The 23,009-nt window shown below is 49.1% G+C and overlaps 1 protein-coding gene across 1 annotated transcript in view; it reads right to left on the bottom strand.

Annotated features, from left to right (window-relative positions):
• Positions 1 to 3,456: 3,456 nt before the first annotated feature.
• Positions 3,457 to 23,009, bottom strand: part of CRCP (CGRP receptor component) — a 44,576-nt gene continuing 25,023 nt past the window's right edge. The window contains exons 8-9 of the mRNA XM_006889776.1: positions 12,552 to 12,609; positions 3,457 to 3,603 (exon numbers count right to left, since the gene is read on the bottom strand). Of these exons, the coding sequence (XP_006889838.1) occupies positions 3,457 to 3,603; positions 12,552 to 12,609 (205 nt within the window). The remainder of the gene's footprint in view (positions 3,604 to 12,551; positions 12,610 to 23,009) is intronic.

Below are 23,009 nucleotides of genomic sequence, written 5' to 3'. Positions count from 1 at the left end.
TAATGGAAAAAGAGGCAATAGTGATGGAGAAGGCTCAAGCTGCTCTGAAGGAATTGGCAAAAAGCAAGGAAGGCCCCAGGAATTGATGGCATGTCAAAAGGCATATTTCAGCAAACAAGATGTTGCCCTGGACCTGCTCACCAGGTTATGCCAAGAAATCTGGAGGACAACTACCTGGCCAAATGACTAGGAAAAAAAATATCTTTATTTCCATTCCAAAATAAGGTGACCCCGCAGAGTGTGGAAATTCACGAAAACTCTAATATCATAGGCAAGCAAGATCCTGCTGCAAACAAATTATCCAAAAGTGACTGAAACAGTACATTAGCAGAAACTGGCAGATGTGCAAGTTGGGTTTAGAAGTGACCATGGCACCAGGGACATAGCCAATGTTAGATGGATCTTGGCTGAAAGCAGAGGGTATCAGAGGAATGTCTGCGTTTCTTTGCCCATGCAAAGGCATTTGACTGTGTAGATCACAACAAATTGTGGCTAACCTTGAGAAGAATGGGAATCCCAGAACATGTAATTGTGTTCATGCAAAATCTATTCTTGGACAAGTAGGCAGTAGTCAGAACAGAGAAACAATGCATGTTTCAGGATCAGGAGAGATGTGCATTTCAATCTATATCAGAACAGATCACTCGGGAGACTAGACTTTTTAAAGAGGAATGCAGCATCAGGATGAAGACTCATCAACAACCTGTGTTATGCAGGTGACACAGCCTTGCTTGCTGAAACAGAGAACATGAGGTGTCTGCTGCAGAAGGTCAAGGACTAAGTCTTCAATATAGATTGAAGCTCAACATCAAGACAAAGATTCTCAACCACTGGGCCAACTGGCAGCTTCATGACAGGGAAGAGATTCAGATTGTTAAAAATGTCAGATTTTTTAAAAATTCAGCTTGCACAGTTCCACAATCCACATTCTTGGCAGCAGTCAGGAAATCAGAAGACAAACTGCACTGGTAAAGTGCTGTCAGGGACCTCTCTAGAGTACTGAAGAGCAATGATGTCAGTCTGGAGACTTGGTCCTCCTGATACAGGCTATGGTCTTTGCAATTACTTGCTATGCATCGGAGAGCTGGACAATAACTAAGGATGATAGAAGGATCGATGCCTTTGAGTTGTAGTGCTAGAGAAGTGTTCAGTGGACTTCAGAACAAATAGGTCTGTTCTGGAGAGGGTGAAGCCAAGTTGCTCCCTGAAGGCAAGGATTTTGAAGACCTGTCTCACATACTTTGAGCATGTGGCCAGGAGGGACCAGTCCTTGGAGAACATCATGCTTGGATGGGTGGAGGGACAGCACAGAAGACCCTGCATGAGAAAGATTGACTCAGTGGCTGGAGAAACAGGATTAGGTCTGTCGGAGATCATGAGATTGTTTCAGGACATGGCAGGGTTCAGAGCTAATGTACATAGTGTAGCAATGGGTCAAAGGAGCCTCGATGGCACATAACAACAATGGACAAAAGATTTGTTTTTGTCATGATGCAAATGTTCTGGAATTGAAACCACTTAATTTTACACTTTTAATATGAAGAATGTTATATGTGCACTAGATCTCCATTAAAGACTATGTTTGGGTTATTACAAATTATAGGTAATGCTGCAAAGAATGGGAATTCCAGAGCACTTAACTGTAATTGTGCTCATTCAGAACCTGGAAACAAATCAAGAGGCACCCTTTGGATAGGGCTGTTACCAGACTGCCATTATGTCATATGGAAACAGATTTTTATTTCTGAAATGTTTATTACTGATGGTTCAGCAGAGTTACGCAAAATGGTTTTTCATAAAGGTAAACTGTTCCAGAGTTTGGCTACTTCATTAAAAAAACTCAGGCTAACTTGGGTCTCAGTTATAGAAGCTGAAATTTTTTTTTAATTCAATATAGAATCCAGACCTAAACGGTCAACCTTTAAAGCAACAACAAGTGCAGAGTTCAGCCTTTGGGTTAGACTTTATTTTTCTTTGTCCCTGGTAAGACAGGCTCCTCAAAAGCTTGTTACATGGCCCAAGTTAGGAGGCGACTAGAAACAGAGTCACCTGGAAACAATTATGAGCCAGATTAAGCCCCAAATTCATTGAGGAAAAACGCCTATCATGTGTAGGGTTAAAATGAGACAACAGTGATGCAGGCGCCTTGATACACCAACATGTCCAGTGTGAAATACTCCACAGAGACTTCAAATCAGAGTTCCTGGAGTCCCACGCTGCCTGTAGTAATCTGAGGAAGCTGAGACCCACGTGGCACAGTCACATACAAGGGAGGAGGAGGGGCGCTGATCTGAAATAACCTCAGTATTACAGGGAGAGTGATCCAATTAGCAGTAGAACTGAAAATATGATCTCACAAGAGATGCCTTGGGCACTTTCTTCCTCAAATGGGGAACAGAGCACTGAATTAGGGGATTTCCAGCAGTCTTCAGGGGACATGCCTGCAGCTCCTTAGCCTCCCACAGCCTGAATAAAGACCAGCTCTTCGCGTGGTAATGAATATTCACTCTTAAAAACTGATAGCACCCTGTGACCACCAGCAGATGAAAATACTTACTGTAAACCCATGCCGTTGGGTTGATTCCAACGCAGAACGCCCTTGTAGGACAGAGGAGAACTGCCCCCCTGGGTTTCCAAGGCTGTGATCTTTATGGAAGCAGACTGCCATGGGGCAGCTAGAGGGTTTGAACTGCTAACCCTTCAGTTAAAAGCCCTATGCCACCAGGGTTCTGCAATCAAGTGCTGACCCCCAGATATGTTCTATGAAAAGGGCTTTGTCCTGGGGGTGTTACTTTAACATACAGAGGGTCTGCCATTGTGCAAATGACCTTGCCTGGTCAGGGTTCTGGACTCCAGGAAGTGGAGGTCTGTCAGAGAGGTCTTCAACACAGTACCAAGTATTTCAGGGCCACTGTCATTCAGCCTGAAGTGCCTTTACGTCTGGCGTGAGCTGCTGCCCAGTGAGCTGAGGCTACCCAACATGTCCCCACACAGCAAGGGTGGCCATCTGTCTGTCCTTATCTCTGCTTTCAAGGAAGAGGCTCCGGCGTGCAGTCCAGCAGCTCCCCGCAGCCAAGCTGCTCCACTGCTCTAGGAGTTTTGAACTGATAAACTGGATTCTCATAATCTAGCTTAATACTAGCAGAGTCTGAGCCACAGCTTGGGATTTGGGAAAGCAAATCCCAAAGCAGATGAAACTAATTAGGGCACAGGCCATCAAAGGAAACCGGAGGATGCTGCCCACTGTGTACGTCCTCCCCACAGGGCAGCAAAGGCCACAGAGAAACCGCTTTTCCCCTGAGGGTCCCCCACATCACGGCTGTCCCTGTTCCAGCTCCCACCCTGTCTTCACTTAGGGTCCCAAGTCTTCTTTTGCTGCTTTTGTTCGAGAAAGGTGAATTGTGTGGAATCTGTAGGTCAGGATGAAGAAGCATGTCCTGGAAGCGGCTGGCTCGCCTATGCCAGGTCCTCGTCGTCCATGGGCGCGTCTTCGGTGCCTCTCTGCTCCTCGGCCTCGGGCTCAGCGGGCAGGATGCTGGTGACGGTGTGGAGCAGGGCCTCAATCTGCTCCTCTGAGAGCCGCTCCTCGCTCTCCTCCACGATCTGCAGGAGAGAAGCCCGGGGTCAGGTGCACCCTTGGGCCTGGTCCAGCTCTGTCCCGCACCTCCTCACTGTGGAGGCGTGGCCTGGCCAGCTGAGCTCTGTAAGCCTGGCCATCTGGCCCCACAGAAGGCAAGGCCGACTCCCACCCCAGGACGAGCTCACAACAGGTCAGTGGCAACCACCTACTGCAGGCTGGCATGCACAGGGTGAACCTCTTTTTATTTCAAGAACAAAGAAACACTAAGGGACCTATTCCCCACGACAACTTGCAGAGGGAAGCTGCCCTGTCCACACTCATATTTTAACACAAACATCTATAACTTTACAAACAGTATCAGCAACCCACGAGATGGTCCGACAGAGACTGGGGAGCCCCGAGACTAGCCTTTCGTCTCCCTTCAAGTCTGGAACTGGACTCACTCGACTTTCAGCAAATGAGACAGGTTTCTAAGGAGAACAGTAACATGAGGGAGGAACCATTCAACCAAATGAGATCAAAAGGGTAGCAGTCTATGTCAGGAGATAAAAAACAGAAGCTCAGAGGGACCGTGGAGAAGGGTGAAAGGAAAGGGGAAATGCTGGGAAGAAGTGAGAAGAGGGCTGTTACTGTGTGGAGACTGTGACTAATGTCACAAAATAAAAGCATGTATAAATTTCTGAGTGGAAAAGGAATTTGCTCTGTAAACGTCATTAAAATCACAATAAAGTTAAAAATCAACATTCCTGTGATTACTGTCCTGGATGTGCCAGACGGTGGTGTGTCTGCTTAATCCTCCCCACCCCCAGCTCAGTTGACAGCCCTGGGGGAGGCCTGCCTGCATGCTTGGGGCCGCCTTGCACTTTGGAACCAAAGGTGATTGACAGAGTGTGGAAATTATTGAAAAATATCATTGATATCACTTGCAAGCAAGATTCTGCTGAAGATTATCCAAAAAAGACTGGAATAGCAATCAACAGAAAACTGCGTGAAGTGCAGGCTGGGTTTAGAAGGGGTCGTGGTACTAGGGATATTATAGCTGACATAAGATGGATCTTGGCAGAAAGGAGAGAGCACCAGAGGAATGTCTATCTGTGTTTCATTGACTATGAAAAGGCATTTGACTGTGTAGATCATAACAAACTATGGCTGACTCTGAGAAGAATGGGAATCCCAGAACACTTGATTGTGCTTTTATGTGAAACCTAAACTTAAACCAGGAGGCAGTTGTCAGAACAGAGCAAGGAAATACTGCATGGTTCAAAATTGGGAAGGGTGTGCGCCAAGAATGTGTCTTATATCTCCATATCTTTTTAATCTATATGCAGAACAGATTATCTGGGAGGCTGGGCTCTATGTGGAGAAATGTGGCATCAGGATTGGAGATAGGCTCATCAACAATCTGCATTAGGCAGATGACACAACCCTGCTTGCTGAAATTGAGGAGGACCTGAAACATTTTCTGCAGAGGGTCAAGGACTGTAGCCTTCAATAAGGACTGAAACCCAACATCAAGAAAACAGAGATTCTCACCACTGGGCTGACTGGCAGCATTGTGATGGATGGTGAAGACATTGAGATAGTTAACAAGCTTTAGTTTGCTTGGCTCTACAATCAACACTCCCGGTACCAGCAGCCTGGAAATTAAAAGGCGAATTGCATTGGGAAGTCTGCAGTCAGCAACCTCTCCAAAGTACTGAAGAGAAATTATGTCAGTCTGGAGACTAAGACGCACCTGATCCAGGCCTTGGTCTTTGCAATTAATTGCTATACATCAGAGAGCTGGACAATGACTAGGGATGATAGAAGAAGAGTTGATGCCTTTGAGCTGTGATGCTGGAGAAGAGAATTGAATATATCATAGAAAGCTAGGAGAACAAATAAGTTGATCCTGGATAGAGTGAAGCCAGACTGCTTCCTGGAGGCAAGAATTCTGAAGCTTTATCTGACATACTTTGGACATGCTGCAAGGCAGGATCAGTCCTTGGAGAGGGACGTCATGCTTGGGAGGGTGGAGGGACAGTGCAGGAGTGGAAGACCCTCAATGAGTATTGATTCAGTGACTGGGGTAATGTGGGTAGGTGTATAAGAGACAATAAGATTGGCTCAGGATAGAGCAGGGTTTAGGGCTGTTGTACATAGAGTCGCTAGGAGTCGCAGGTGACTTGACTGCCCTAACCACCACCACCACCCCTTCAAGGGGGCAGAATTAAATTCAAAACCACCTCTGTCTCATGCTAACACTCAAACTACATGGCTTTGACCTTCTAGGGTGCAGGAGAGTGGCCCAATGAGGGAGGGTGGCCTTTGGAGCCATCCACTCCATTGCCTCATCAGAGGGACATTTGAAGCCATACGAAGACACTGATCCATCTCTTTCTTCCCCATCCAAGGACCAGTAGTCCCAGCCTCGGCATTAATTCTGTCTAGATGAACTCAAGACACAATGCAGTCAACCGCTCAAGGGATTTTAGGGAGGCAGGTAATCAACATACAGTAAAACCTGTGAAAGTTAGAACCTGTCCAAGGCACAAAGCAGCACGTCAGTCCAGACGTTTCCCATCACTTGGCAGAGCCTGACAGGAAGCGGGGGCTGTACCATGTTCAAAGGAGGAAAACATGGGAGACCCCGAAAGCGGAGGCAGCCCACCCAGCTCCTGCTCTCACAGGTTTCACTGACAGCACACTTCTTATGACAGTCTGCGGACAGGCAGAGCCCTAACCTTACTCTCTTGGTGGCCTTAACTACAAATCACAAACAACTAAACTCTCAGCTCAAAGGGCCTGGTGCCTTACTCCATGGCATGTCTTGTATCAGTCTGGCAGCTCAGCCCAGAAGAAGTTCCAGAAAGAAACCTTATAGGCTTTGGTAAAGTGAGGGCAATAAAGATGAGCTGGACCGACAAGGCCACAAAGACGTGTCTGACCTCCCAGCCTTATAATGGCATGCTGAGGTTAGAGAAAGCAGGTGACATACCCGGGATCATGCTGCAAACTCCTGACAAAATGCCAGCACCTCAACCACCTCAGTCACAGCCAGAGATCCAGACTGTTTCAGGGTGGGAAAGCCACGGGGGCCGTTTCCCGTCATGCTGTAATACAACACAATCCCTTTATAACCATTTGATGGGCTCAGTGAAAGGTGACAATAATCAAACCCCCCCATCTTTGGTCATATCTGACAAATTAGGGACTGTAAAATGCCTGCCAAAGACTGTCCCCAGGGTCTGGAGGAAAAGGAAGGAGGGGGAATTCAGGACCCAGAGAATGAGGACCTCCACTGGCGAACACAATGTCTCAAAGTTTATAAATAACCAGGGCAGGACGTGTAGCAGCTGATGAACTACTGCATTTGTATGCCATCACGCGTGTTACAGTTTGTAAACCATGCAACCTCTATACTTAAGTTTCTTCTGCGTACAATGCATAATTTATGTGGGCGCGTTATATGAGGAGAAATACACTGAGGGAGAGGGTGAGGAGTTCTAGAGCCCTAACAGCTCGGTCAGGCTCCACAGTTTAAGGTGGGCCTCCTCAGAACCACCATCACAGGAGAGTCTCCAGACCCGGGCCCAGAGAGGCGGGACACCATACACGTGAGCAGAACGCGAGCGGGTTCTCAGGGCGAGGAGGTGCCAGCAATTCTGAATTTAAACTCCAAACTGTCTTTTAAAAAAGTCACTTGCAGAAGGACAAATATTGGAAGAGCCCATGTGAAATAAGGAAACAGACACAAAAAACGAACTAATCGTTACCAGGTGGGTGGGAGGCACCGATTTTGGGGCACTGGGTTCCTGGTGGTGGGGTGATTTGGAAGATGACAGAATGGGCATGACCGTCACTGAAGTGTACAGGATGAAAACAGAGATGAGGGATCCTTTGCTATGGAGATTCTCACCACACCATTTAAGAAAATATCCTCCGTTTTCTACAAGCCTCGTGACTAGGAGTCACTGACTCCCTGTCCTCTCTCAGTGACGCTGTGCAGCGGACAGAACCACGGGGCTCCCTCGTTTCTGAAGGGCCTCTAGTGCAGGAAACCACAGGCCACCTTCCTGAGGGTGAGTCTTCTCATTCGGCCAAACGTTCTAGCAGGAATTTTACCAGCACTTGATTCTCAGGGCTAATTATTGTCAGAAATTTTTCCTCCAACCTGAAATTTTCAGTTACACGAAGAATGTTTAGGCTTCGTTAGACCAAAGGGAAAAATAAACCATACACTGCCAGAACCCAAAATCTTTTTAACCCCTCTCAGATCACCAGAAAACAAATTAAAAAAATCCATGTTGAACAGATTCCGTCTCACAGCGCCCCTGGAGGGATAGAGGAGAACTGCAGCATAGGCTTCCACGACTGTAACCTGAAGGGGAGACCCCTGCCTCACCCGACTCCTTCAGAGCAGCTGGTGGCTTTGAACCTCCAACCTCAAGGTGAGCAGTCAAGTGTTTTAACCACTACACCACCAGGGCCCCTGGATCCCCAGGGCAGGTGAGGATGACTGCATTATCTTCATCTTCTCATGCTCAATACAGACCACAACATCACCACGTGAAACCTCACTGTCTCATGCTCAACACAGGAGCAAAGAAGCCCCACAAAGGCCAGGCCAGAACCTGTCCCATTCCCGAGACAGTGAAGGTTCTCAGCTATTCAGAATGTGAGAGCAAACGAAACAACAAAAATACCCACCAAATTCGAGAGAAATCAGCATCAATGACAGACTCTGACCTCACTCAGAGATTACACCAGGGCCCGGGGCTGTGAGCTCCAACACTGGCTGTTTCTCTTTTGAGCTCCACGTAGTTGTTGGTGCTGCTGGCCTCCAAACAACTGGACCTAATGCCGAACAGCAATCCCGGACCGTCCTGGTGGTCTCACTGAGACCAGCTCATGGAACAGCCCCACATTTCCGTTTTCTTACATGCAAAAGCAAAGTCGTGTCTACGTTGGGACCAAGTGAGAACAAACCCGGCCGTGTTCAAAAAGCCCGGAGCCTCTACAACCAGACTCTTCTTCATCCTTAAGTGACAGGCCTGTTCAAGACAGTGCAGCCTGTTCACAGCACGGTCAGGGCATGCTGTCCTGTCTTCAGTGGTACAGATCATTTCAGGTGGGGACACCACAGGGCCCATCAGAAGCTACGAGGCTGGCCACCCAGCCCGGCTGCCTCACTGAACCTCACGGCCAGCCTGAGACTTTCACTAGAGGGTCTGGGGATCATTAGAGTCACATCTGATGAGGATGTGATAGAAATAGAGATTCCTCAGCCTCCCATGGAGACCCTGTCTCCCAACTGATAAATGACATTTCCTGGGGTGCCTTCCTGGAACCAAGGGAGAAACGGCCGTGTGGTAATCCAGGGAAATGCTCAGGTCTTTGCACTTTCCACTCCTAGAACCTCTTCGCTTCTCGTGTCCTTTCTGGTGAGAAGGGCTATTGCCACAGACCATGTTAAAAGAGTTGTTCCCTTTTAAAGTCACATCCAAAGGTAGGAAAAATCTAGTTTCAGAATAGCCACATGTTGGACAACATGGCCTACACTGCCCTCAAGTCATTTCTGCTCGGTGACTATCGTTGACATATGACTGACTGTGCCAGACAGTTTCCAAGGCTCTAGTCTATACAGAAGACCCTCATCTTTGTCTTTTGCGAAGCTGGGTTTGTGGGTTTGAACCGCTGACCTTTTAGTCAGCAGCCAAGTACGTAACCACTGAACCACCCAGCCTACTGAGGAATAGCAGCCCTGAGCTTTCACCAAGGCCTGCTCACTCCTGAGGGAAAGAGGAGGGCGTGGAAGAGCATGGTGTTCAAAGACACGAATAGGTTCCTGAACACAGGCCCCAACGGCCGGGCTCTACCCCTCTGCGTGAACACCTGCACCCAGGGCTCTGCTGGCCACAAAGGCTCTGGGCACGGAGGTGGCACTAGTCAGGGGCTGACGGCACTGGGCACTGCGGGCCCCGGCTGAGGTCACGCGAGCCCTCCTCATCACTTCCCTGCATCTGTCGGAGGCCACAGTAACATATGCTGCTGATTAAAGCCGCAGGAGGAGGACATGTGACTCGGCCCAGAGGGATAGGGATTCAGTTCTAGCTGTTCTATTTGTTTAACGCTCAAAGACGAATCTTCAGCAAAGTCTACACCATGAGCATAACGAAGGGGCAGAGGGGACACGGGAAAGGGCCTCTGCGGGCCTACAAGGACTCCTACCCTGTCCTGTGGGGCCACCCTGAGCCAGAATCGACCTGATGGTAGTGGACGGTGAGTGGGCCACAGCCCGACTGCCCAGAAAAGCACGCACTGTGGGAGAAATGGCCCTGATCTAATTCTGGGTGTGCTCTGGGAAGAGACAGAACAGCTGCATCAGAAGTGACACATCCAGTGACCTTAAAATAAAGGGTATTTGGTAAGCACCGCTGAAGCTTATCTAGGTCACTTCTGGCGATTCTCTTCCACTTTTTCTAGAAAAGCCTGGCAAAGAGCTGAGTATTTACCACAATGACTCTGAGAATGTCTTTATTATTCTCCGGGCCAGAGACTTTGATTGGCAGGTAAGCATCCCCTCAGTGCTGCTCTAAGACTGACCACGCTCCTGTCCATCCAGCATCAGGCAGGCACCGTGGGACAGCTGCTTGGATACCTCAGTGGACACTCAGTTAGTGGACACTCAGCGGACAGCACTGTCCCCTTGGCCCACCCGCCAGCGGCCTTCCAGGCTCGGACACTGCACATTTTGACAGTGGCTGGGATTTCACGGTGGCGAGGCCAGGGAGGGCGCTAGGAGTATGGGGTGGGAGACACAGTGGGGCTGGGGACAGGGAGTGGACAGAGCCAGGGAGAATATGGGGTGGGGTGAGGGGTGGACCACCCTAAGAGTCCAGAGTGGAGAATGACCAGCCAGCACCAGCTCTGCCAAGAAAGGGAAGAACAGAGTGGAGGTCCGATCACTGAGGACTAATCAGAAGCTTCAAGGGAATCAGAACTGGGGTGCACCGGAATTAGTGGGAACAATGACTCATGTCTGGTAGGAAAATCACTTCTCACACCATCTGTGCCCTTCCCCTTGGCACACACACTGCCAGCTGCTGTGAAATGAGGAAGTAGCCCCAGAAAAGGAGACTGCTTCTCCAGCCACCACAGCCAGCACCTGGACAAGGAGACAAGACTCCAAGTTTCTACTGTAAAATCAACACAGCAAACCCCTGGGCCCAGGTGCCATGGGTTAAATGGGGCCCTTTCAATACACACGTCGGTGATGACAACGTAATGTAATGTAACGCAATGCAGAATGATCCGCTGATTCCCGGGAACCCTTCCCCAGGACACACAGGGAAGCAGATCCTCCCCTAGAGTGTGGCAGCCTTTATTTGGACCTCTAGCCTCCTAAACTGTAAGAGAATGAGTTCCTGTTTGTCAAAGCCACCCCCCTTTGGTGTATCCATTACAGCAGCACTAGAGACTCAGTCAACAGGGGGGTTCTTGGGGGACATGCCAGCACCTCCCCCATCGACATTGCTGGCTGCAAGAATGTGGTCAGACACTACGGCAGGGCTGTCCTCTCGGTCAGTACTCGGCCTGCCTCCCCTCTCGGTCAGCACTTGGCCTGCCTCCTGCTCACCCAGTACTGCTCAGGCCTCTGAAACAACAGGACACTCGGAGGGGGCTAAGTCCAGGTCTGTCTGTCCCCACTGTGAACTGGTGCTGAGGACTATGGGCTGGGCTGAGGGCTGCTGTGTGCTGGGAAGCAGGCTTCTTGAGTGGAAGTCACACCAACAGCCAACATGCTCCAAGGCAGGCTCTGACACAGGCAGAACCCCCAGCACGGGGGTCCACACGGAGTGTGACCTCTCCCATCCCAATAGGGGTGTCAGCTGCTCGACTGACATGCACTCCTACAGAAGGTTCCCTACAGTGAACTTGGGAGGTGGGTCAGCTAGTGGAGACTGTCCCCCAACCACCACAGGGCCACTGGGGCTCTAAAGTCACCAAGACAGATCTCTCAGTTCTTCTCCAAGCCCATCCTCCCCCTGAATCAAGGGAAAGTCAGCCTGTGCCTCCCCCTGCACCCTGCCTGCCAGCTCGGATGGGAACACCCCACAGAGCAGGGAAGGAAGCCTGGGGGGAATTCAAAGGACAACTCCCAGCCTCTAACTGGGAGGAGAAAGGAGAGTAATAACCAGCGAGAAGGGATCGCGCCACCTGGTGGGCAGATTGATTAGTACATGATCTCTAACCTGAGCCTGAGGGCCAGTGGCCTGAACCGCGTGTGTTTAGGAGAAAAAGGAAAGACCACATCAGGCTTGGAAAAGGAGAGGCAGCAAGAGAGGAAGACTCGGAATGAGATGGACAGCAGTGGGCTGAAGCACAGCGGAGGATCGGCCAAGTTTCCGACCTGTCATTCTTAGGGTTGCTGGGATCAGTCAACTCCACAGCACCACCTAACACCCGGGGTGGCAGGAGGAGGGAGAAAGGAACAGTCAATAGTGATAAAAACAGGTCAGTGGTTAAGAGAAAGATGGCACCACCTGCTGCTCTAATTGCTGCAGTAAGCTGTACATTGATCAAAAGTTCAACTGCAGGGAAAAAAGATGGAGAGAAGGACACACGCTCCACTAACCAAGAAGGCGGCTCTGGAGAGCAGGGCTGAAGGCTCGCGGAGCTGACATTTTTATGTAACACTTGGCGGGCTGTGAGCCCCGCAGAGAGGCCATGGCCAAAGGCCTGGAACACTGTGGGGTGGAACATGTGGGGGAGTAGCCCACAGTGCCTGGGAGGAATTCAATTCCCGCCAGTCTTCTACTTTCCCCAACTCCACAGCAAGTAGCTAGGCCCATGCCAGTGAGCTGACTCTTCCTTTCCTCCTAACGCGAGGTGCATGGGCAGTCCCCCCAGGAGGCAGCAGTCTCAGGCGCTGGCACCTTCTCCTCAACTCGGCCCAGAACAAGTCCTCCCAGATGAGGCCCTCACTCACCAGCTGGATCTCAACAGCAGTCATCGGCCTGTGATTCAGCAGCTGGAGTTTTTCAGCTCTGTGGAAACAAAAGTGCCAAACACTTAAAACTCTCCTACCCCGAATGATCTTGAGCCTGGACCAAGCTTTTTAGAGACTATTTTGTCAGATAAAAAATGGGAGAGTGCATCACCACCAGAGCGGTTTAGAAGAGGGGAGGGACGGGAGAGGTCCCTGGGACCATGGCCTTTGGTTCCTCCAACTGTAAAAGGGACCAAGGACATAGAGGAGTTGTGCCAGCAGCTCCCTCAGGGCAGGAACAAATACGAGAATTTCAGGACTGAGAGGGCACAGAGGCACGTGCTGGGAGGACGGGGAGAGGTGCAGTGTGGAAGGCACACGGGCACCTCTATCTCACTTTGCTTCACTGTGCCCGGCTCCTCTCTCTATCACACTCTGCATCTACTGAGCTTTTTCCAAACTGAAGGTTTAGGACAACTAGACACTGAGCAAGTCGATCAGCATCATTTTTACCAAAACCCTGTGCTTACTCCCCAACTCAGGCTCCTGTTTGGGAAATTCTCACCGTACCTCCATAATGCTACTTCACATTTACGTTCACTGTGTAAATCTAACTTTTACAAGTGTGGGGAGACCACTGTTTGTGTGACTCACTCCGGTGTGACAAGGGCTTTACTGAGGTGGTCTGGGACTGAACGCACAACATCTGAGGTCATTTCTGTTTTGGGAAATGGGAAGAAAAGAATGGTTTCTAAAAAAAATGGTTTCTAGGGGAGCTCTGGTGGCCTAGTGACAAGAAGCTGCACTGCAATCCCAGAGGCGCATGGTTCGCATCTACCAGATGCTCTGCCGGGGAAGGAGGGACAATCTCCTCCTGTACCAGTCAGATCTGATTTGACGGTGTACACACACACACACACAAATAATAAAATTTTTAAAAAATGGTTTCTTAAGAAAAACTACAGAAAATAAAGATTAACATAATCTTCCTGATTGGTGAGTCAGTATTAGAATTTCTGAAAATTTCTTGTTGAAGTTACTGATAAATATTATGCATATTAGATCTAATACCTCAGCAAACACAAACAAGAATCGTAAGGAAGCAGAAGGGAATCCACCAAAGTAGAAGGGAGAGAGCTTACAATCAGCTGGGGAAGAAAGACAAATGCACGTACAACGTACCAATAAGAGGCTTGTGTAACTGTTGAAGCTAATTATCCTACAAGACAAAAGATAGATGATCCCACTTGTACAAAACAGACATGTCCTGAAGCGGGCTATCATGGTCAGAAAGGCAGAGGGCCGGCGGAACAGGGGAAGACCCTCAACCAGGTAGAGACTGCGGCAATGAGCCCAAGTATGTCAGAGCTGACGGAGACAGCACAGGATAGAACAGGGTTCAGATCTTTCGTTCATCGATGATCACTATGGGTTGTACTCAACTCGACAGCACCTAACAACAACATACAAAACGGAAAAATATACCGAGACCAAGCTTTACGGGTGGAGGCTGGGAGCAGGCACTGAGTTTCCCTTGCAGGTTTATTATTATTGCTAGGTGCTATCAAGTCAAGCACTACTCACAGTCACCCTGTGAAGAACAGATGTGATCACTGTCCTCGCCTGCGCCATCCTCATCATCTGCGACACTCAAGCTCACTGCTGCAGTCACTGTGTCAATCCATCTGGCTGAGATCGTTCTCTCTTTTGCTGACCCTCCACCTTTCCAAGCGTGACGTCCTTCTCTAAGGAACAACCTCCACTCGCTACATGCCCGAAGTATGTGAGATGACACGTTATCATCTCTGCCTCCGAGGAGCGCCCTGGCTGCACCTGCTCTAAGACGTATCTGTTATTCTCTTGGCAGTCCATGGGATGTTCAGCACTTTTCTCCAAAACCACAACTAGCATGGTGAAATGACTTGGAGGGGACAGTGCACACCACGACAAATGTCATCAATGTCTCTGAATCGCACAGGGAGAAGCTAAGGAAACAGCTTATGTTGTTGTGTGTATTTGCCCCATAATAAATATTACATAAAGGAAAACAAACAGCTTCAACTCCCACCCTCGAGCAGATGACAACTTCTAAACGCCTCTCCAATCTGGCCCTGGAGCGCACCATTCATTCTTGCATTCTCATTAAGAAGTGCTATATTTTTAAGACGGTCAGGGACAGACGACAGAGGAGCCAGGATGGCACGTGCTGGGGCAGCAGGATGAAGCACCCAGTCGGCCTGAGGCCCGTCTCACCAGCTGTGAAACAGGACAGCACCCACCCCTCACAGGCAGGTCCCGAGGGATGGAAACCTGCCGTCTGGGGAGGCGACAGTGACCGTTTCTGGCTTGCTGTCTGTATGCCAAGCACACTTAACTCTCAGACTCACTGACACCTCAGCCAAGGTGACATGGCTAATAAGTGGCTGAGCTGGACCGCCGCCATCCAAGTTCACGTGCTCAGACACCTGCTTCTGGTCAACGTGACTACTGTGCAGAGAACGCTGCTGACGACAGGCAGGCACGTCCCCACGAACGCTAGGTGTTCCTGAGGTAGCTGCAGTCACTCTGCACTCGCTGCTGTACTGGTCAGTTCTGACTTGTGCTGACCCACGACGAAGCACTGCCCAGAATATTACCATCATCATGATTGGTTCCAGGCCTGAGCCCATGCTGCGGTCAGAGGGAAGACTGCTTGGAGGAGGTGATGCTGCATTACAGCTCATAGGCTGCACTCCAGGCTTGCAGCTGGGAGGACGGGGCCAAGGTGATGGCTCTTCAAACTCGCCTGTCCCCTGTACACCAGCCGCCCCGTCACTTCAGCCCTTCCCATTTGGACAACAGTGACCTCTATCCTCAGGTCTGGCACTTTGACCATGAAGTCAGTAAACTAATGGCTGGCAAGTGGGAGCCATGCGTGCCAGGAAAGGAGAGTGTTCAGGGAGGCAGTTTCCAGGACTTTCTTCCAAGATGTCCCTGGGATGAGATCTGAACCTGCAACCTTCCTGTTAACAGTCAGGTGTGTTAAATTTTGCACCATTCAGTGACTCTGTTACAGAAAGCTGTCATCTCATGAAGTCCCTTCACTATCCTGAGGGATCACAGTATGAACTGAAACCTCCTCATTCCAGCCCTCAAGATCCCCTGAGCAGCTGGAGACAGTCTTCGTCAGTTTCTCCAGGTTCCCTCTGCACCCATGTCCCAACCAATCAAGCTGGGTGCACGCCGACACAGTAGAGGACAAGGCAGTTTCAGATACCCCCTCAGCTCACGGTTCTCCTGTTTAGCAAGTACTGCCTCACCTGCACCTGGCGGACTCTTCTGCTGTCTTGAAAGTTAGTGTCACCCACCAGCTGCTCTATGGGAGAAGGACAGGCAATCTACTCCCATGCCATTAACTGCCTCTGAAAACCTGCCAGAGGGTGAGCTACAGATCAGTTCCAATTCAACGATACTCAGCAACAACGTCTCCCATAGAGAGGACGATACGTGAGTCCTGTCTCCCCACCTCCTCTAACCAGCACAGCACTTACAGTTTATCTTTGTATCCCCCAAGTCTGAGAATGCCCTGGCACACAGTACATGTAATCTGGAGGAAGAACTTAAAGAGCTTGGACAGAACTGCTTCGAGGAGAACTGGAGCAATAGGACTGCTTCAGAACAGAGAACTGGAGAAGTCTGGGGAGAGACAGGGCAGGGTTCTCAGCTCTGAAAGAGAGCAGGTGCACCCGAAGTGCACACCTACCTTCCCTGTGCTTTCCTGGCCTCACGGCACACGCCCCACACATGGTGCCAAGCCCTGGGATGACCTCTGCACAAAGTCCCCCAGAGACACTGCACATCACCCTGCAGGACGGGCCTGAGCTCCCGCTGCTCCTGGCCAAACGGCTGTGCATCTCAGGAAGCAGAGCTCAGGAGAGGAGCTGGGGCCGCCAGCCAGGCTGCGGAGCCTGCAGAGAATGAAACGTCTCAGGCAAGAATAGAAAATGACATATAGTCTAACACTCTGTGATTAGACACTCAGGCGCAACATCAGGGAAGCTGGTGTCAAAGTACCTCAAGATGAGCGTCAGTAAGACCATCAATGGACTAACGGACAACCAATCTCTGTGCAGAGCAAAGAGGAGCGAAGCCAATCAGACTCTCGTCCAAAGGACCGGGGACCATGTGAACTGCACTCTCCAGGACCCTGAGACCAGAAGGACCTGACAGCGCCCCGCTCCTGCTGGCTCTGACAAGGATCGCAATAAAAGGTGCCTGGTAGAGTACGAGAAAAATGGAGACCAAAATTCACACTTAGAATGAAAAAGGCCAGACGGACCAGTCTGACAAAGTCTGAGGGGATCCCTGAGGCCCTTCCTTAGTCACCCTTTAAACCTCAACTGAAATCACTCTAGTGACTCAATTTGCAGCCAAACAACAGACGAGACTGTAAGATGGTCAGTAACGCCCAGGAAACACATATACCTTAGAACAACCAGCCACACAGCATCAATAGGGCAGCCCAGGGAGAAAGCTCTGGAGGTTAAGAAGAGGAAGAGGACGATGAACAGAAACAGGAAACAGAGGAAGGAAGTGCGGGCGGTACTGTCATGCGGCTGGTAACCAGCGTCACAGACCTGCAGGAACTGCTTTTGGAAAAGATTACCAACTTGGTAACACATGGTTCCTAAGCTCTCATCGAGTCCTCGAGCTCTTGTCGTTGTCAGTTCCCGTCAAGACTACAATTCATAGCCACTCGATGAGCAACGGACGAAAGCCTGGCTCTGTCCTGGCCATAAGCGTGGTCTCTGCAGATCTCGAGCCAAGGGTTTCTGTCACTGTACCGTCCACCTGGCTGAGCGTCTTCTCTTTCAGTGACTCTCTACTTTCCCCAGGATACCTTTTTTAAAGGACTGGCCCCCCCACAACATGCCCACAGTATATGAGCCAAAGTTTCACCATCCACGCCTCGAAGGAGCACAGGGTTGCGCACGCTCCAAGCCAAGGTGCGTCCTTTTGGCAGCCCAGGGGATATGGAATTCCCTTTGCTGGCACCACAGTTCAAAGGCATCCGCTCTTCTTCAGCCTTCCTTATTCATTATTCAACTTTCACATAGACATGAAGCAATGGAAACGTACCGTGGCTTGGCTCAAGCGCACCTTGGGTCTGTTTCAAAGCGACATCCTCGCTCTCTAGCACTTTAAAGAGGTCTTTGGCAGCATAACTGTCCAATGCAACATGTCTTTTTATTTCCTGACTGCTGCTACCATGGCTGCTGACCGTGGCAGGAGAGGTACTTAAGCAAATAACGGCAGCACCAGTTAGCATAGGACTACCGGAGCCGGGCCGAGAGAGCTGGGACCATGACTCTTTCCCTCTGACAATCTCAGCAGTTCCTGTGGTGACGGGACTCCTCCATGAAGCCACACTGGCTAGCTCTGCATGGTCCAGGTCCTGAAAGTATTTGACAAGCAAACTTCTGGGTCACCAGGCACTGAGACTGCATGAACTCCAAAGGGCTCCCTCCAGGAGTCCACTGGACAAAGCCTGCCAGCTCCCTCTACTGGCTGCCTGCAGAACAACAGTGCAGTAGCACCTGCTCAGGGCTGAATTCTAGATTTTGTATTTGATGGTAGTCGCCGTCAAGGTGATTCAGATTCACAGCCACTCATGTTAACGGAAAGGTCGGTGGTTTGGATGCATCAGCTGCTTCTAGGAGAAAGACGGGGCGGTCTGTGCCTGTTAAGATGCCCAGCCTCAGAAGCCCAGTGCAGGGCGGCCAGGGGCTGGGATGCCCTCAATGGCCGCAGGTTGTGCTGATGACACTGCCACGTCCCATAGCAGCACCTACACTCATCAGGGCTGATCTGAGCACCCACCGTCTTCTGGTGACAGCTGACTGATTGCTCACATCATGGCGGATGCCACCTAACTGCCTCTAATCCAGCCTCATCAACATCACAGAGCTAGTTACGTAACAGGGAGCTCTGCTGGCCTAGTGGCAAGAAGCTGCGCTGCAATCCCTAAGGCTTGCAGTTCAAATCTACCAGCCGCTCTGCGAGAAAAGGATGGACAATCTCCTCCCGTGTGATTAACTGCCTCTGAAAACCCACAGGGTCACCTATAGGTCAGTTCAGACTCAATGGCATACAAGTTACTCAACACTGAGCATCATGGTCAAGTCAACATCAACAGACACATACACACTGGGGACTTAGTTCAATCTGTGACAGGAGGAAACAAAACCAGAAGGATCCACTAGGAGGAGGACAGGAGCTTCTGTTGTTTTCTTCTCTCTTCTCTCGTGTCCTCGGCCCAGGGCTGCCATGATAGTGGCACAGCAGCTAGATATCATGGCAACATCCCTCTTTTTGCTGAGATGTGGAGACCAGGTGAACCACTTTCTCATACCTCTCTCCTCTCACAACCCAGGACAAGTCTTGGGGTTCTGACAGGGGGTGCTTCCTTCCAGCAGCTGCAATGCTTCATGGCCCGAGGAACCGAGGAGACCTTGGGGTCAAAAAAGGCCTGAGGAGTCGTCTTCTCCCAGCTTTGCCTCAAGGGTGGCCCCAGTAATAAGCTCACGTGCAGTGACCTTGCAGAGCAGAGACCTGCCTCATAAGGTTTTCAAGGTTGTAAACCTTATTATTTTAAAATTGGGAAAGTCTACAGAAAGGCTGAGTTTCCATTCATTCATTGCTACACATTTTCTTCTCTTGTCCCGCCCCAGTTCATTTTGTAATGTACGTCTTGTTCCTGATCGTCACACATGTGAGGTCTAGTCATCCATTCCGTTCACTGTCCTCCCCTTCACCTATTCCAGTGCAGTGTTCATTATCTAGCGGTTCTTTTCCTGTTCTCCTCCCAAGTCCATCCTACTTTTGTAACAGTGGTCTTGGGCAGTATTTGTCCCTTGGTGACTGAGATATATCGCTCAGCATGATGTCTTCCAGACTCATCCACGTTGTGTAATTCTTTTCAATGCCGTGTAATGTTCCATGGTGTGAATGCAGCAGTTTTTCTATCGCTTCGTTTGCTGACGGGTCCAGGTAGCAGTAAACCTGGGAAGCAGACTGCTTCACCTTTCTCCAGAGTGGCCAATGGGTTCAACCACCAATCTTGTAGTGCTTAGCCACCACACCACCATGAATTTAGACTGAGGTTAGTTAGGGCTCCTTTCAAGTATCATGTCGACACTTGAAACTTGGAGAGAAATCTCAAACTTGTAGTCAAAAGATTAAGAAAAGGATTCGCTGTGGGCCAGGGTGTATGGAGGGATTCCCAGACAAGAGAGAGCCCGTGAAGAAGATCTTTTACACTTAAATACAAATCAGAACCAAACTGGGGCTCGCCTTAAGCTTTGCACGCACAGAACAAACCCAACATAGCACCACACCTACTGGACAAAATTAAGATCTCGTGCCCCCACCCCAGGCAAATACACAAACCCTCCCTCGCGAAGGCAGTCTCACTCTAACTGGGGTGATTACCCACTAAAGAAAACAAACAGAAAAATGAACATCAGGCAGAGGAGATTTTAGTAGAGCCCAAAGTCTATTATTCATAACATACAGGACACAATTTAAAATTACCTCAACCAGGAAAACATGACTCATTCTCAAGGGGGATGACATCCCGCAGATGCCAAACCCTGAATGATCCGGCTGGCGGAATCACTGCAGAAGTAGCTATTATAACAAAGTGCAGATTCTTGAAATAAATGGAATAGGAAAAAGTGCTCAGGAAAGAACCAGAAATTATACCCAAACAGAGATTTTAGAGCTGAAATAAAAAACTCACCAGATGAGCTTAACAGCAGAAAGGAGATGACAGAGGAAAGAAGTATCAATTTATAAACAGATCAGCAGAATTACATCATTCCAACAGAGGAAGGTGGGGAGACCCCAAAGAACTGGGACTCCGGGGTCTGGGGAACAGTATGCAAAAGTTTGAAAATTCTGTCTTTAAAGTCCAAGAAGAGGGATTCAAGGATTCTGAAGCTTCGTCTGACATACGTTGGGCATGTTGCAAGGAGGGACTGGTCCTTGGAGAGGGACATCATGTTTGGGAGAGTGGAGGGACAGTGCAGGAGAGGAAGATCCTTGATGAGATGGATCGATTCTGTGAGTGGAGTGGTGGGAACGAGTGTGTGTGAGACGGCGAGGTTGGCACAGGATAGAACGCGTTTAGGGCTCTTGTACGTAGGGTCGCTGAGTCACAAGCGACTCGATGGTACATAACAACACAACAACAAGGCCAGAAAAACTAACAGCCAAAAATGTAACAAGTTTAGAAGAAAAATAAACTTATATGCTCTAGAAACTCAGCAAACCTCAAATACAGCAACTCTTAAAGAAAAAAAAAAGAGCTAAAAAGGACCTACAGATACCATAATCAAACTGCTGAAAAACAACAGACAAAAAGTTTTAAAAGCAGTCTGTTATGAATTACGTCCTGCCAAAAAAAATATGTTGTAAATCCTAAACTTTACGCTTGTGCTTATAATCTCCATTGGAAATGGTCCTGCTCTGCTCCGTTATTACAACAGGATTAGTGTAGGGTGTGTCTGGTTCAATCTCTGTTGTCAGTGACTCAGAGGCCCCACGTGCAAGCGTGCCAGACCCCACACCATCCTCACAGTCTCTGCGCTTCAGACACTGCTTGGTCTCAGCGAGGAGTCCTCTCACTGAAGGGCTTCCTCTCTTTTGCTGACTCTGTTTCTCCAAGCATGATGTGTTTCCACAGGACTGGCCCCTCCTCACAGCATGCCCAAAGGATGGGAGATGAAGTCTAACTGTGCTGTGGGGCCCTGGGTGCTGCTGTGCTGCTGGAAGTCACACCTAGAGTAGTTCAAGTACCAGCAGGTCACCCACAGTGGGCAGGTGCCAAGTGGAGTTTCCATATTAAGACAGGGAGCTAAGATCTGGGGCCGCCCACCCATTTCTCAAACAATGGGCCTTTGAAAACCCTACGCCTAGTCCATCTCCAAACAGGATATAAAAGAAGATTAAGCATGTCAAGATGGGGAAGAGAGATGCTAAGTGATGTGGAGGTCTGGAAGGGATGGGGGTTCATGGACAGAAAAGTCTTCCTCTGGAGCCACAGCTCTGGTCAGACTTCTAGTCTCCAACACTGGGAGAAAGTAATTTCAGTTTGTTAAAACCGCCCACTTGTGATAATTTCTATTCCAACAGCACTAGGTAACTGAGACAGGGAGAGGGAAGTAAGACACTATTTATTTGAACAACCACAGATCATCATCAGAAACCATGAGATGCCCAAGACACTGGAGTAAGTTCTTAAGGATATGAAAGAAGAAAACATCCAGCTCAATGAAACTATCCTTCAGGAATGAAAGAAAAGACAGGCTCAGCTCAAAGAGAGTAAAGAGAATGGAGCCAGCAGGCCTGTTCTGAAACAGCCAAGTCAGGGTGGAGCTAGCAAACGGGCACAGAGATCAAAGAGACCGAAAACAACAAAGATACAAACCAAATGGACCTTTCTTTCCCTTTCTTTTCTTTTTTACAAAACCACTAGAGGCAAGTCAAGGGAGAAAATAACATTCTTTTCCACAAATGGTACTGGAATACTTTACCATCTATATGTACACAAATACACACACAAATCTCAACACGGACTTTGTATCATACTCAAACTACGAACTCAAAATTAATCACAGATTTAAACGTAAAACATAGAGCCATCAAACCTCCCAAGGAAAACACAAAGAAAAATCTTTGGGCCCCTGGATTGAGTGAAAGAGTTCTAACATACATCATCAAAAGCATGAATTTCAAAGAACAGAGAACTCTGACTACATCAAAATCAAAAATGTCTGCTCTGACAAAGCAATGTTAAGACAACAACTGGAGAAAACACTTGAAAATCCCCTAACAGATAAAGGAGGCAGGTAAGTGCCTGGGTTCGGCCTGACAACTTTTACCAGCTATCAACGTGGAAGGTCTCCTGACATGCATCCCAGCAGTCCACACGACCCCTACACCCTTCTCACACACTAGAGAACGACTCGAGGCAGTAAGGAAATCATCCTTCCCCTTGGCCTTCCACGTTCATTTGGAGGAGAGAGGCAGAAGGAGAAATGTACCAACAGTTTACTAACTGGGTATCAATTCATAAACAGGTTGTTTACTGACTATCAACTACATGCTCATAACATCAGTAACTGCTTTCTCAGAAAAAAAACCTGACTGGATGAAATGACAAAAGTTTAAGGAATTTTCAGCTCTGGTATTAATTCTAAAAGACCTGCACTAGCTTTCATCTTGTGGAAACTTCTGATTTTTTTTTTTATTTTATTTTATTATTTTGTGTGCGTGTACTGTCAAATCAGATCTGACTGGTACAGGAGGAGATTGCCCCTCCTTCCCCGGCAGAGTATCTGGTGGATTCGAACCGTGCGCCTCTGGGATTGTAGTTGCAGCTCCTTGCCACTAGGCCACCAGAGCTCCCTGGAAACT

This window comes from Elephantulus edwardii, unplaced genomic scaffold (assembly GCF_000299155.1).
Source record: "Elephantulus edwardii isolate Elephantulus edwardi_28Jun2011 unplaced genomic scaffold, EleEdw1.0 scaffold00080, whole genome shotgun sequence".
NCBI classification, from domain to species: domain Eukaryota; kingdom Metazoa; phylum Chordata; class Mammalia; order Macroscelidea; family Macroscelididae; genus Elephantulus; species Elephantulus edwardii.
This window is presented reverse-complemented; position numbering and strand designations above follow the sequence as displayed.